This window comes from Asterias amurensis, chromosome 7 (genome assembly GCF_032118995.1).
Source record: "Asterias amurensis chromosome 7, ASM3211899v1".
Classification (NCBI taxonomy): domain Eukaryota; kingdom Metazoa; phylum Echinodermata; class Asteroidea; order Forcipulatida; family Asteriidae; genus Asterias; species Asterias amurensis.
Genome location: NC_092654.1, coordinates 2,823,734 through 2,840,281, shown reverse-complemented (window position 1 = coordinate 2,840,281; position 16,548 = coordinate 2,823,734). Strand labels below are relative to the sequence as shown.

General features: G+C 37.3%; 1 protein-coding gene across 5 annotated transcripts in view; it reads left to right on the top strand.

Moving 5' to 3' along the window:
- The window catches only part of LOC139939304 (transcriptional enhancer factor TEF-1-like), a 41,486-nt gene that overhangs the window by 10,594 nt on the left and 14,344 nt on the right, over window positions 1-16,548 (top strand). For 2 of the 5 annotated variants that reach the window (XM_071935074.1, XM_071935073.1), the window contains exons 3-5: window positions 9,816-9,880; window positions 14,038-14,100; window positions 16,060-16,122. In XM_071935074.1, the coding sequence (XP_071791175.1) occupies window positions 9,816-9,880; window positions 14,038-14,100; window positions 16,060-16,122 (191 nt within the window). Of the gene's footprint in view, window positions 1-9,815; window positions 9,881-14,037; window positions 14,101-14,168; window positions 14,232-16,059; window positions 16,123-16,548 lie in introns of all 5 variants that reach the window. The other 3 variants (XM_071935077.1, XM_071935076.1, XM_071935075.1) reach the window with 2 other exon arrangements.

Sequence of the window (16,548 nt, the reverse complement as noted above, 5' to 3'; positions counted from 1 at the left end):
TCAAGGGAAACCTGACTCCAATCTTTTATTGTTTGGCAGGCTTCTTGTTTTCCTCTTGTTCAAATGAATGCATCGGACCTAAGGTTTGGAAAGAACACAAAAATTAACCCTTTGTTAAAGGCAGTGGACACTATTGGTAATTACTCAAAATAATTATCATCATTAAGCCTTTCTTGATCACAAGTAATGGGGAGAGGTTGATAGTATAAAACAATGTGAGAAACAGCTCCCTCTGAAGTGACGTAGTTTTCGAGAAAGAAGTAATTTTCCACGAATATGATTTCGAGACCTCAAGTTTAGAATTTGAGGTCTCGAAATCAAGCATCTGAAAGCACACAACTTCGTGTGACAAGGGTAATTTTTTCTTTCATTATTATCTCCCAACTTCGATGACCGATTGAGCCGAAATTTTCACAGGTTTGTTATTTTACGCATTATGTTGAGATACACCAACTGTGAAGACTAGTCTTTTACAATTACCAATAGTGTCCACTGCCTTTAAAGTCAAGTCATAATTTTTACTCAACTTGCCCATTGATAGAACTTGTTACTCGGTCATGAAAAATAATCTTTTAACCTTCATTTTCTCTGATTTTCAATTCTTGTTTACATTTGAATGATGATGCGAGGTAAATGCCTCTGGCTTGTTGGTGTGAATGAAATCTCAGTTGTGACTGCTAAATGATGATGAAAATAAATAAACAGGTCTGCTGGTAATTATTATGAATCATAAAGTGCAAGGTTGAGTAGCTGTAGTGTGATTTGAGAGATAAACAATGCTGCCTTGTACACAGTAAAGAGAAACGTTGATATAGAGTATCATAAATTATGATGAGTTATTTTAACGTTGAGCATCTTCGTCAAGTTGTGATTGGTTTGATGCCTTTTTTGTTGTAACGTGACGGCCCGTCCAAATTGTGTTTATGATCGTGGAAATGGATAGCAAGATGTGGCCATGGATGAAAGCTGAGCTTGCACACTGTGTGTCCAATAGAATGTCCTTATATATAATAGCAGTACATGACAAAACACTAATAATATTAATAATTGGTACTGAGCCAAATTTCAAAGAGCTGTTTCAGCAGAAATATACTGCTTAAAATTCTTCTGCTGAGCAAAATTGAGCAAGATACTCAGTCACAGATGTACATTTCGACATCGTGTTATTTTATACCATGTCAAATAAAACCATCTGTGCTCACCAGAACATTTGTAAGCAATATTTGGTTGTGCTGAGGTACTTTTGAGGCATGTAAGCTCAAAAACACACAATAGTGTTACTAAATGCTTAGCAGAAACATGTAAAAGTTAAAATTTCATTAAGCTTGATTGTTGTGACCATAGAGTAAGGAGCTCTGTCCTTACTCTATGTTGTGACTGATGCCCCTTTATTTTTTGCTTAGCATAGAAACTTGCTCAGTAGTATTTTCTGCTTAAAACTACAGCTTTATGAAGTTGGTCCTTGTTCACTTCACATTGTCTATTTATAGTGCTAATTGTTCTTCTACATGTAAAAGTGTATAATCCATCAAGTCACGGGATAAGCATTTTTTGGTTTCAAGTTTGACAGTACTATTAATCACTGACCAGCACACGCACACAACAATAAGGGACTAATAATCCGAAATCCCATTAAAAAATAAATGGGCAAGTATAAATCTGAGAGGAGTGTAGTTAGGGATGTCTCTTTGTCCATGATAAACAAACAGCAGAGCCATTAGCGTTAGACTGGCTGAGATGGCTCATTGCCAGGAGCTGGAATGTATGGAATGCCAGACTGGTTCTGTCTTCCTTTTTAATTAACCCTCGGCCACTCTGGAGCGGCCGCTCTGGAGCGGAGCATGTACCTGTGCACAGTGCCACAAACATCTCATGACAAAATAATAATCATAATCTCTCACTGATTGTGATCCATGGAAGGGAAGTAAGATCGTGATATATGCATGGTGTTATTTGTGTACATTGAGCTGTGCTTTTTACAGCAAATAAAACGCTGAATGTTTTCCTTTTTTTGGCACTTTGTGTCATGAGATGAACCGTGATAGAAATGAGGGACTGCTTTCTATGAAGCTCTTCCGGACCACTGTAGACTTTTGTCTTCATTAATTTTCATTTTAAGGGGAAGCAGGGTAGTTTCGTTTGCACTTAAAATACCTGTGAAACTTCTCTGTGATTAAATTTTGAGTGTGTATGAGTGAGGCCATATCATCAAAAGTTACTACTAAAGCTACGGCTACAGCTGTTGCTAAGGTTGTTGCTATGGATGCCCTATAATACTTCAATGCACGGTGATGTGGTGATATAGCCATAGCCACATTCTCCATGTAATATGGCCTCATTATGTGGAAGCCAGTCATGAACAGAAGAGCTTGAATTTTACTCTAGAGTGTTAACTGAAAACCTTACAAAAAAAAACAACCGCACTGAGTAATATCTTACACAAGAACAAATTATAATTTAGGTTCAGATGTTGACTTTTGGGTCTTATACACACCTTTCAATTCTGTTGAGAAACAAAGTACATTGTATATATGAAAGACAAGATTAGATCAATCTGCTCTCACAAGACTTGGTGCTTGTTCGAATAAAAAACAGTTAAGTGCATGATTGTTTAACTGTGCACTGTCAGCAAGTTTATTTCTCCATTGCATCAAGTCTTGTTTTAAAAAAAACTTCTACATTAAATATTTGGAGCTACAGATGAGTCCTGAGGTCCTGTGGATTCTCCCCTCCCCCCCCCCCCAAAAAAAAAAAAAAACACACACAAAACCAAGCACTGAGCATCATTGTCCGCATTGTTCTTTGGATGATCTAAGCTACAATGATGATGATATGCCAATAACCATACAGCTGGGCTTCATCAAGCCTTGGGTGTCCAAATGAAAACATCACAAAATATGACAAGTCCAGCAGGCAAAACTTTACACAATCCCACGAAACGGGTCACAGTGCACTAACTGCACTTGGCATTGAAATACTCATCATAAAGGGCAGTACTCCCAAGAAGTTCACCAACAACTTGATTCATACTACTTGCGACTTTTATGTTTGGAAATTAGCACAGTCCCCTTTAATTTGAAGTGGCCTGGCCCTAAGACAAAGCGAAGATGGAATGCCGCGATCGGGGAAACAACCGAAAAATTAATCAAGCGACATTCCAGGGAGACTACTGTGGCAGGATTTCATTTCCAACTGTAGGTGATTGATGCTACCGCACCTAGGTCTTGTTAATAGCCAATCAGAGTGGGGTTGTAGATGCGCACTTGAACGCATGAAGCGACTTGTGCTTTTTTTCCATGCACCATGATTATATTGCTTGATGGTTATTCATGACAAAGATAAATATCACCAGCGGGGAAAGAGAGTCTTGGGTACACAAATGTGAAATACAAATTTGTAAAAATTGAAGAAGAAAAACAATTCTCAGGCCTGATATTTCACGAAGGCAGTTGAGGCCTTTGTCTTTGTTGCCCCTGGTCATTTGCCTTGGTGCTCCAGTTTGAATTGTTGCTATATAAATTTACAATTTCCTAACAGACACATGTAGTATGTAGGCGCCTTTTACCAAGGAGGAAATGCCTTTGTGCCCTTGTCCTTTCAAAATTTAAGCGCTGTGTCTGTTTTCTACATTATCAACCAATAAGTCAATCAGTCAATCAATCAAAACAATTTGCGTAGCACTGATATCCATAACAAAATTTTGAGGTGCTTTGAAAAATGTTTTATGAAACAATAAACCACAAGGGAAACTGACTGGGGGAACTTTTAGTGATTTGGGGTTGGACAAAGACAAATTATTAATTTATGAAGCAGAAAATGATTTTTCATTGTAAATGAGTTTTAGAGTCCCTTCTTGAAAATGTTTGCATTTGGCTTTGAAGTTTTTAACATTCCGTAATATGGATGCCGCCCTGGAAAAATCACAGCAGCCATATTTGTTAAAGTTTCTTTTGGGAATGTGGAGGAAAAGTTTATTAGATGAACATACATGTAGGTTGCAATGAGGGTCCCTGGTAAGATTGTTGATGTGTGTGGCAGTTTACTTTTGCTACTCTCTGTATTTGTAAAAATGAACTCAACATCTCCAGTGACTAAATTGAGGCTGTGGTTTTTTAAAGTCAATTGCAACAGATTTCCCCAGACTTCGGTTTTATTTATTTTCCTGATGTAGTGTGTAGGTCCTTTGAAAAGGTTGGGTTCCTTTTGTGATGTGATATTATAACAGAGCAAACCTCATCTCCTGACCTACGTTTTTATTTTAGTCAACCAGAACAATGTGCAGTCGGCGAAAAAAAAACATCAAATTTGAACAAATCTTAGCAATGAAGGTAAGGGGGTCTAGGGAATAACAGTCCGTTGACAAAATGGACTTTGCAAATGGGGTGTACCGATAAAAATAAGCCAAAGTTGCTTACTTTAATAATGTCATGACCCCAGGCCTGCCTGGTTGTGATCTTGAGGGAACTGAATGGAGGGAATACCTCTGCTTCTCCCATCTGGAAAAGGATCGCATCTGTTTCTTCATTTGCGGACCTGATCCCCAACTGTCTAACTGTCAGTCATCAGTTACTTTACACCTCCTGTCATCAGAAGGTTTTATTGCTTGCCTGGTCTCAGGATAGCCACAGGTAGATAGTTTTACCCCTACAGGTCTTAAGTCAGTTTTTGTGGGGCGACTTGATAAAAAATACTGGCACCACACATACCGCCTTGTGTAACTTGCTGTCGGGGGACCCCTGGAGAATTACGTGTATATATATTGAAACTTGTTGGGTATCTATAACCCCTTGTTAATTGCACTGAATACTCTTGTATTATAGTCAGGCTTGAGTCTCATGGTGCAGTTTTTTCGGTTTCAATTATTAAGCAATGTTTGAAAGGTTTTTATTAGGTTTCCTAGACGAACTCGTGTGCCTTGTTTCAAAATGGTGAATAGTTCTGTCTTTTTTATTTTATAGTCTTCAACAATTTGTTTAGCCTTCTGAATCAGTTAAAAAAATTGTGACAAATTAATTTAGAAAAATACTTATTAGTTTACATTTGCCATTTAAAAGAAAACAAATAATACATTGAATGAACTGTTTTGGGATCTCGAAGAGCAATACTCAAAAGACATCCAACTAAACAGGGACTTCTTGGCGTAAAGGACCTAGTTTCAATTCATCATGGTAAGGCCAAACTTTCCAAATTTGGGTCCAGAATGCCCAACAGTTTGGACAAAATCTTTGGAGATCCTTGATTGTCTAGGATGGCATTGTATAAATAATACAATATTGTACTATTCGTACTTCATTGAAGCCCCCAGGGCTAGATAGTGACTTGTGATATAAGAAGATTTGTATACTTCTGATTTGAAATTCTAATGTCCTTCAGATTAAGTACGGAGTATCTTTTTTTTTTTTTTTTTTTTTTTTTGATATTCCGTTGAGAAAACCAAAAGTCACGTTCTTGTAACAAAGAAATGACTGTTAGATAAATAGGTTAGGTTTGTGTTGTCTGTCTGTAAAATCTCATTATGAGACATGCTGGGCGGACAGATTCGGCCTCGCTGGTGGCCAATGTTTACTACATCATCAAAAGGCATCCTCCAGAGTATAGTGATGAAATCGCCAATTTAGGTCTAGTATTATATGGAAGCACATGGCTACCCAGAACCGAGCAGCAATTTATGTCATCACGAGGCGGACCTGTTCTTTGTGAGCAGCTAGATTTGAAGGTGGCGAGCTGTTTCTCCATGGCTCATTCCATGCTGCTAATTGAAATGTGGGGTGCGTAAGATTTGTCATCGAGGTGGATCTTCTTATCCGGGTGTAATGTTCGTGGTTTGGTTGATGAGTAGACTGTAGTGTAAATGACGTATGGATGCACTTTCTGTTTAGTTCAGTCTGGATTAGGCTAGCAATATTGTCTTTGTATTAAATATTTTGTTTGTGGTAACACCATTTTATTATATCTACCTGCTGGATACCGTAGATAGGTTCTTTTGAGAACTTGTCTCTGAGACCAATTAGGAACTTACTCTGTGGTAGTGAAGTTAATAACGAGAAGTTCCCTCGATTCACTAAGCGAAAGTAGTGCTAGTCTAAAACTACATTACTTCAAGGTGGGTCGGATCTAACATTGTTTTATAATATCAACAGCCCTGACAGTGATCTTTACCATGTAGGTTTGTATGGTCACTAACTTGCCAAGTAATTACCAAAAGTACACTCTGCCTTTAAAGATGTTTTATGAGATCCAGCCCTGTTTTTATGTTCCCAATCCAGGAATGGTGCTATTTTGCGCTCTGTACATTCTATGTCTCGGTAGTACGAAACCCCTAGATATGTCATGGGAAATGCCATGTCGATACCCTTCGTTGACCATGACTGAATCTATCTCGGAAATGATAGACCAGAGATTGACACATTATGTATTTATGTCTCCCATCGGGAAGCGGATACTTTGCACAAATTGGGTCATGCATGGAGTTTGGAGTCTGTAATGTCGAAAGTGGCCACATTATAAGTGGGTTTGTGATTAAATACATGGCACATAAAAGTAGCAACTGGAAATTTGAGAAGCCGAGCCTGGGTCTGTGCCCTTCTGCCAGTTGGAGGATTTAAAATATTATGTACGTCATAGATTAATTATTGTATTTCCGTTTGGTAATATGATTTGGTCAGAGTCACCTATCGTGGAAAAGTAACTTTTCATCGACTTCCTTAATTTGAGCAGGTCTTCATTTTGAGATTAGAGAAACTAAACCTCGGTTCATACTTACTGCAAATGTGAATGCGAATGTGATACGAATTTTGACGTCACAAATTTGCAATGAATTTCGAGTTATGTTTTTTGTTTTTACTACTGCAGAGCAAATATGCCTGTCATTGCATAAACTGTTTGAGTTTGTCCGAACCCAAACTATTTAAAAAACTTACCCAGTCATTTTCCCTTGTGGTTTATTACTTGATATTGCATAAATTTAACACATTAGCAATGGTCATTTAATACAGTAATGAAAACACTCACACACGCAGTCAAAACTGGAACTTGTGGGTGGTCTCGAGAGACATTAGGAGTCAGGTTTTGTACGCTGGTTTAGAACAATCAAACAAGCCATCACTGCAGGAGGGAGGGAGTGCGCAGGAATCACCTTTGGTTACAAAATGACAGTTAATAAATCTATATTTTCATTGGATTCCCAGCTGACCAGGGCTTCGGGAGGAGGCACTGTTATTCATTTATTAGTTTGTGCCGGGATGTCGGCTCTGATTGCTGTTTTACAACGGGGATAATCAGTGAGGTTGAGATGAAGCGTCAGTCATGCCTTAGCGAGGTGACAGGTCGTGATAAACAAGTTTCCTCTTCCCTGGTCTTTGAAGTGATCTGGTGTGGCTAATATCACTTGTTGATTGTTTGAAGTTCTCTACGTTGATGATAATTAGGGAAAATTTTTTCTTTAAATGACTCAGGTCTGAGATTTCAGCTTTGAGAGGGCAAGGCCATTTTCATTTTGAAAAAGGCACTTTCATTGGAAAAGCTAGGTAAAACTGGTTTCCATTCAAGTATTGCAATAATTACTGTAAATGGTGAGATGTAGAACAAAGAGCTATTTCAAGAGCTTTATTCCACGTACTGTATCTCTTTGGAGCTCCTTGCCTGGTGCATGTTTCCCTCCATCCCACAATGTACAATCTAGACTGTTTTAGGAGGAATATCAATTCATACCTTCAGCTCCCCGGAGTCATTTTCATGACATCTTAACTGTTTGCCTCTTGTAGCCTTGTTCGGGCAAACTTGGAATAAAAATATATGATATCATTTACTACATGTAGAGAGGCCATGACCCAGCTACCATGGTCTCTTCGTTATTATACCCTTAAAACATAACCCCAGAGATTCTGATTTTCCAATGCATTTGGAAAAAAATTGTCTTGAAAAAAAAAGGTATTTCCCCAGTAAGATTGTGTTGCCTCAGTGTGGGAATTGAATTATGCTTTAGATGATGTTAACATCGGGTTTGGAGGGGGGCAATCATTTGAATGCCACTTTCTGTTTGTGATATCTTTTTTCGCTGAAACCCAGAGCAGTTATGTCCACGCAAGAAGAATGATCTGTAGTTGAAATACACAATCTGAGAAATGTTTCACATTAATTCGAAGTGAAATGTTTCTCAAATGGCTTTATACTATCGAGAGCTGCTGTAGTTTTTAACCAAAAGTTTGTATTGCTACATGTACTACAATAAAGAGTTATTACCAAATGTACACCTTCTTTTTAAAGTCAATATTTTACGAACCCCCAAAGGCCACTCTTCACTATCTGGCATTGACTAAGTCCGAAAAGAGATCACCTAAAGTTAGAGCTTTGACATTTCCACAGGATGTGGTTAATTTGCGTCTCTATGTTTACTAAACTCCTGGCAGTCACACAAATTTAAAAGTTTGTGAATCCATCCACACTGTCTCAGGCCTGTATGCTTCGTTTTTTTGAAAGGGCAAGGGCACCAAGGCATTTTCCCCTTGGTTAAGGGCACCAATATGTACATTTTATTATTTCAAGGGCACCAAGGCAATGACCAAGGGGCATGGAGGCAATCACCTTCGTTGCCTTTGTGAAGTATCAGGCCTGCTGTTGAATATTTCCCTGTCAACCCAAATATTGCTGGCACCCATAACGATGATAAGATTGTCATCTTGAGCTAAAAGAAGATCGCTTTACCCTGCACTCAAAGTTAGATTATTCTACCAACCCGGTTTTTGGTTTCATAAGTGTGTGGTTAGTTTTGGTATGGGTTTACAACATAAACCTGTTAAACTCTGGCTATTAGAAGCAACACCCTGCCTCTGTCATTTAATGCCTTGATTGCAATTAAACTTTTCACTTTAAAGGAATCCATTCCACTTGATTTTTTTGTTTGATTTTTTTTTTTAAGATGCTCAAAGTGGACAATTTATGTTCTCCTAACCAGTTTTTTGTTTCATAAGTGTGTGGTTTGGTTTACAACTTGTACCTGTTAAACTCTGGCCATTAGATTTAGAAGCAACAACTTCATGTAATGCATTGATTTGATTGCAATTAAACTTTTAACTTTTCTGGAATCCATTCCACTTGAAAGTGTGGATGCTCAAAGTGGAGAATTTTTAAAAGTGTTTAGACAGATGATGGTTAGTTTAGGTGTCACTGTCATTTGCAATTAAACCTTTAACTTTGGAGAAATCTATTCCGCTTTTAAGATGCTCAAAGTTGAGAATTCTAATGTTAAGACAGATGATGGTGGTATAGGTTTCACTACAAGCTTCATCCTTAACATTAGGGTAAGGTGAAGCAGATTATTTTAATGGAAGATGAAAAATAAATGTAGGATTGAGAGACAAAATTAATGGAACCAAAATGCATCTTGGTAACTCTAGATAGGATTACAAAAAGCTAAGTTTCAAGACCAATTATGGAGTGCTTCTCATGACGTTTTTAAAATCATCCATTTGGAGGTGAATTTCTTGTAACAGGAACTTGTTTTAAAGTAGAGAATCACATAAGTATTGGTTTCATTTGTCGTCTTTAAAACAAGCCCAAAACCTTATACGGTATATCCTCTTTGCCGATATATATTTGAGGTATTCAGGACTTTGGTTTTTAGGACATTGCATTGGAGGCGGATTCAGAAGGATTGGGGCCATATTTCAGTGTTTTTTACTTTTCTTTTTTCTTAGTTGGAAGGAAATAAAGGAGGATTCAGGCTATGTGTCTACGTGTCTCAGCTAAAGGGCACAGTCTGTCAGGGTAAAACTCTTCTGGATAACTTGTATTTGACACACTTTTTTCCTCTGCAGGTCGAAATGAACTCATTGCAAGGTACATAAAACTCAGAACAGGCAAGACAAGAACAAGAAAACAGGTAAGATTGTCCCCTCTCATGTCACTTGCCTTCACTTCTTTCTCTTCCTGAAAACTAAAAAATGTCAAGAAATCAAAATGTCTTGTAAGATGAGAGAGTTAAGAAATTTAAAAGCGTTTGCTCAGTACAAAGTTGAAAAATAGAAAATGATGTCCTCATCCAGAGCATTGTGAAATTTATTGTTTGTCTCTTTCTGTGCAAGTTGATTTAAAGACACTGGATACTATCACTTGGTGTATCTCAAGACATGCATAAAATATGCATAAAATAACAAACCTGATGCTTGATTTTGAGACCTAATATTCTAAATATCAGGTCTCAAAATCAAATTCGTGGAAAATTACTTCCTTCTGTTGCTTCAATGGGAGTCGTTTCTCAATAAGATTTAACACAAGGTAAGCTGAAGCACTACATAATTATGAATTATTTAGCGATTTGAAATTATCCTTGAAAACTTGACGATTAGAATGTATTTGCTTGTCACAAAAGCATTCAACTTCCCTTTCAAATTGCAGCAACAAAATAAGGATATTTAGCATTCTAGAATAATCCTGCTTTTCCTAAAAGCATTATTAAATCATCGCTTTCAAACTGTAGCAACAAATAAAGAATTGTTGAATAGTTATTATTTAAAAGCCCTGTTTAATACATGCACCAAACAGTCACTTGGGAAGAAAATTATTAAATTTGTCGATGCTGGCTTAAAGTTTAAGTTGAATCCTGTTAACTGGAAATAATTCTAAATGCGTACTTTCTGCAACTACAGCAGATGAACATGTACACAATGTTTTGTACACCTTTAGTTCAAGAAGCACAAAGAGACAAACAATAAATGTGATCCAAGCGGCTTATAGATGTTCATATCCTTTTCCTGAAATTGTAATGTTTCCCTCATTTCCCGTTTCCCTTCTTGAAATCATATATATAAGATATAAAATTTCAAGAATCTAGTTCCCTGTGTCATGATGAAGTTATTATATCAAGGACCTTGACAAGCCTAGCCAGAATGCAGAATGAGGGTGCACCACACTGAAATAAACTCCCCATAGCACATACAGCAACATGCTAAATATTCAAAAATACACAAAAAAATACTTGGAAGTCTCACAGATTTTTACAGTAAAGGGACAATTATTCATTGACTTTCGAACTTGAATCCTCTGCTCAATTTGATATTGGGAGTCACTGTGCCCGTCAAGTTATTCCCCTCTCGAAGCCAAAATACCCCTACACCAGTATAATTAAAAAGAATTGTCCAAACATTCGAGCATCAATCTTGAAAAATGTCCCTACAAATGTTTTAGGGCCGAATATCATCCACAATACATCAAGTTGGAAGTCAACAATCCCAGGTCACAATTGGGCCCTATTTTTACACTGAGTTCCCTTCTTTTCTTTTCATTTTTTTTTTTTTTTGGGGGGGGGCGGCTCTCAAATCTGTGTAACATAGAATATTTTGAGGGTCTATAACAAAATTATAATGAGCCAGACTCTGATTTCTCCTTATTTAGTGGGGTGCACCCATAGTGTATAATGAAGTGAGCCCTCTATCATGAAAACGGTGTTACATGCCTATATGTCAGATTCACTCACTCATTGCTTACCAGATCCCACACTCGATCACTGTCAGTGTTAGGTCATATTCTTGTGTGCACGATAAGTATTTGTTAACCATAACTAAAATATTGGTGTACTTAAGCTGGTTTGACTCTGAAAGGTTGCATGCACCTTTGGGAATTCACTCAAATTTGTTTTGGTGTAAATCAGTGGTTTGGGCAAATTAGATGAAATTAATCTAAAGTGGAAGTAAAGGCAGGGTCAGAGATTGGTTTGTGCTGATTTGTAGACATGATTATAAAGAAAGATACAGTAGAAGTTACATGTGAAAGTTTTATATGAGTGCGGTGTCTACTTGCTGAGAAAACCGCCCACGTACTTTCACACGATTGTCGAATCCATCCAGAATTCATATGGGTTAAAAACAATTCAAGCCATAAATACCTAGCTAAAAGGGAATCCTTTTTTACAATAGTTTATACTATCAACAGCTGCAGTGCTTCGGTCATCAGATTTTTGGAGTATTTACCAATCTTCGACCCTTTATTTGACACAGATTAAACTGATACTTTTTTATGGTAAATTTCTTGGAAACCTGTTAAACTAAATAAGTGGTTAATCCACAAAACCTGTGCCTGACTAAAATAAAAACCTGGAAGTTCCCTAAGTACAATCTTGAACAAACCACTGCCAACATATACGATCTATTTCATGTAATTAACTGCTGATCTCCAGAAAGTTCAATCCAAATTTGTATGGACATCAGGGCCAAGACCAGGCCAATGGCTGCTTTGGTTACTTTTTCAGAGAAAAGAAAACTTCCATAAAAAAAGTCTAATTCACATTCACAAGAAGCCCCAAGACCAGGCTAATTGAAATATTTGTCTCTTTGGCCACTTTGGTCTCCTCAAATTTTCTCACCAAATTCAGCTTATTCCTAAAGGTGAACACCTCCTTCAAAGAGTAAATTTTAAATTGTTGAAATATTTACATGAAGTTGAAGTTTTATTCATAAAATATTCATTTATTTATTAAATTCTTTTTTTTTTGTGAGTATGATTGGTTTGTTTTTAAAATTCAGATCAGCTGGTTTATTTGCCTTCTTTAAAAAAAACCTGTTTCCGCCAAGTTTTTACTCAAAATGAAACCAAAAGGAATGGATACATTTTATGTTTGTGTTTCTATTTCTTGTATGGGGTACAAATATCCATTGCATGTGTGTGCAAATTGTATGTGAGTAGAAGTTATACGTGGTGTACATGAGAAAAGGAAACTTTTTGCGAGGATTTTCAGGATTATTTTACGAGGCACATAAAAAAGCTGAAGCCATCATTTTATTTTTGTAGATTTATTAGCATTTCTAAAGCATGAGCAGTTCAGTTCGTTTATAATTTGATTGTTTTGTTTTTAGTTTCCATCATTTCTCTGAGCTAACACCACGTTGTGCTTGATCCCTCATTATTTACTTTTGGCAACCCCTCCACATTAAAAAAAAATTTGTCTTTTTCAGAATTTTTATTTTACCCCCCTCACACAGTCATCATGACAGATGTTTTTATTTATTTTGCCTGTTTGTGTTACATTTCATCTTGAAAGCACTCATACAAATAATGCACTATGTATTACGGCGTCTCCGATCAGCATGGTAGAACTGTTTTTTCTAAATTGTACTCCGGTTTTGACTGAGGTACGGAATAAAACTTACCACCGCATGTGTGTCAGTTGGTAATGACATAGTACATAAATGTACCAGCATGATTACTATTAACATTACCGCAGGATTCGTTTGACGTCGAGATCAACACAAAGTTACAAACATCACAACCATTTACTTCAACAACTGCATTTGTTACAAATTTTTAAAACAACCTACATATATTTCAAATAACCTACTTACAGAGAAGTGGGTTTTATTTGTTGAAGAAACCACTCTAATTATTCTGGAATCTATTCATTTCAATATTTCACAGACACTGATTACTATCGAACTAGTATTAATGCATAATTTTGGTAGTGCATTATCTTTGCCATGTTCGTTCATACCTTTTGCTATGTTCATTTGCTATAGCAAAACAACATTGTATAGCTTTGCACCATGACCAGCTACACATGTAGATACTTGAAAGGAAGTTTTACATATTGTAAAAGAAAGCTTCTTAAAATACTTCGACATTTTTCTTTACAGCAAAGGGAAACAAGTGGGATATTCCTCAAGATATTTCAGGAAATTGATTTATTTTTCAGTAACTATTCACAGGGAATAAGTTTGGAAAAACACCGTGCAGACAATTATAACATGCAGTCACCATCTCCAACAAACATTCAAGAACAAATCACCATGTTATTTGCATGTGATTCTTTAACATCAGAATTAAGATGTCTTGCTGAAATGACCTCTGATTTAACTTACACCAGACATGCTTAATGAATGATAGCTTTCCAAATAATTTGTAACACAACTACATGTACTGTAAAAACAAATGAATGAAAAATTCTTCATGGAAATTCTGTCGGTCCAAAAAAGAATTGCCCCTCGCCCAAAAAGGCGCAGACACTGACCACCCTTCATCCAATGTGTCTACTGTCTACACTACCCGCAGGTTTCAAGCCATATACAGGTGTTAGCTCGGAGAAAGTCAAGGGAACTTCAGTCTTTATGCAAGGTAGGGCTTGCTTGTAAAATAAGAAAATTGCATGGGTCTTTTTTTGATCTTCGTTCTTATCTGAGCAGGTGTCAAGTCACATGCAGGTCCTGGCAAAACGTTCATCCCGAGACATTGCGAAGCAGTTTAAGGTAGGGTTACGTGAGAGACAAGTAATAGGGAGAAGGAGGAAATAATCATCGTTTTTGTGTATGTTCTAATTATTTGGATCCGCCCCCATGTATTGGCTTACACTCTACTGAGCTCCTCAATTACCCAATTTTGTCATCTCATCTCTCTTTGATTCTGCAACTGAAGTTAGAAGTATAATATATAAAAAATTGTTTGCAGTAAAGTTGCTTTCGAAGAATACTATTGGAAATTAAACTGTTATTAGGAAAAGCAGGATGCTGTTTTAATCAGCCGTGAATGTAAAATGGGTTAAGAATGCAATCTTAACTCTCAAAACATCCCTGATCTTCCATCATCTCCTTGGAACATTTACAGCAAAAGTTGATTTGAAATGAACTACGAGTGATCATAAATTATTCTAACAGATGTTCTTTAGAGTTCTTCTAAAGAGAGGTTTGTGGTAACACCGTGTGAATATCTCTTTTTAGTAGTGTTGGTTCTGGAAAGAACCGGTGGTTAACGACGCATCGAACACGATCAGCATTCTCTGATAGTCTTCACTACTCAAAAAGAGATATTCAAACGGTATTACTGCAAACCTCTCTTAGTTAAGTAAGTTATACTTCCACCATGCAAAATCTCAAACCCCGATTGTGGATTTTTTAAGGACCACTAAGGCGTGAGCTATTTTTTATTTTGGGTCCTTAGAGATAGGAGCTTTCCCAGACCAGGAATTTCATCCTCGAGAGGGCAAGGCCATTTTTATTTTGCAAAGGGCACTTTCATTGAAAAATGTTAAAATCTATTGGGAACTTTTGATGGGGCTACGGCCAGGGCAATGAAAGTCTTCTGCAGCCGTGCATTGGTACCAGCCAGTCTAAAATAAAATAAAAACAGTTTTAAATTGTCAAAACCAATTTGCTTTTGTGTGGTACTTCAGGAATTACGTGCACATTATTTGAGAATTTCAAATGTTGTACTAAACACCTCCCACTTGAATGAAGATGACTTTCATCATTTGTGACTTGTCTTTCAAGTTGTTACCACTGAGAGACTTTAGGCAGTCTACACACTAGCTTGCAGTTGGTGTCAAACATGGGCAAGTTCGCGCAAGGACCAATGGTTAACTAGTGGTTGGTAAAGTACAAGGGCATGCGCACTGAAAGTGTTGTGCGGACGGCTCTAGTCATGTCATGTCAACGCAACCGTCAACTTACATTATTATTTTGATTAAACTGGTCCACTTTGCACTGTGCTATGAAAACGGCTTTCGATAACCAGTGCTTTGACCATGCCTGATAGGTTGGTTCTATTAGTTGACTAGCATATATAATAATAATATAAATTTATAATGCGCATTTTTCCAGACAACCGATCAAGGCGCCTCATCGTTGACTAGACAGAGTTCAGACTAACTTAGTCCAACTTAGGTCGACAGTAGTCCTTGTGCGAACTTGGTCCTTATCTCACTGTCATTGCACACCGAATTGCACCTCTCAATTAGAGTAGCTTTCACTTGCTTTTCTGCTTTTCTTATGTTCCTTGTTTTTGTTTCCATGTAAGTGCTACACCCCACTTCGATGAACATTTCAAGTGGTTAAATCAGAAAGTATAAATCCCAATAACGTCCTCACCACCTTAACCCTCCTCCCCTCCAACAGGTAGGGGCTATTGCCCAACAAATCGTCAACCCCCCTATCTTGAGATAGCTGCGTTCTGTCTTCTCAAACTCCTTCAACCCAGCAGTCTTATATCCCTCTATCACAACCTCCCCAAGCACCCTCCTCATCTCACTTGCCTCGAGCTCTTTCATCACTTCCTTATTCCACTTTCTTCCTCTCTTGTAAGGGACAGCCCTCGGACTCTTGCTACCCTCGTTCTTACCTAGATCAGGAGTCCTTTTTCGCTCTTGTAAGTAAAACTCCCAACGTCCAGGTTGATCAAGTTATTATTCTCGCCTGACCATCCCTCCATGACAGATGTTTTAAAAGGCAAATCAAGCATGTCGTTCTAATTGATTATATATTATTTTAATTGTTTTTATATTAGAGATAGGTACTGAAGATAGAGTTTTTAAGTATATGCACGCACCCTTTTTTTTAATAGATGGAACTTGCATCAGGATAAAGAATAATAATTGCGGTTTTACCCATTTACACCAAAGTGTCTTAGCACGGTATACTCAGTATTTTTTGGAGCTTTGCCTCTAGCTACTGGCCAATCTCAGTGGTCTACATGTAGTTAGTAAGACACTGCTCTTGAATTGCAGTAGTCGTAGGTTTGAATCCCATCGGAGTAAAAAACCTGTGATTTGTTCTCTCACAGAGCTTGGGAAAG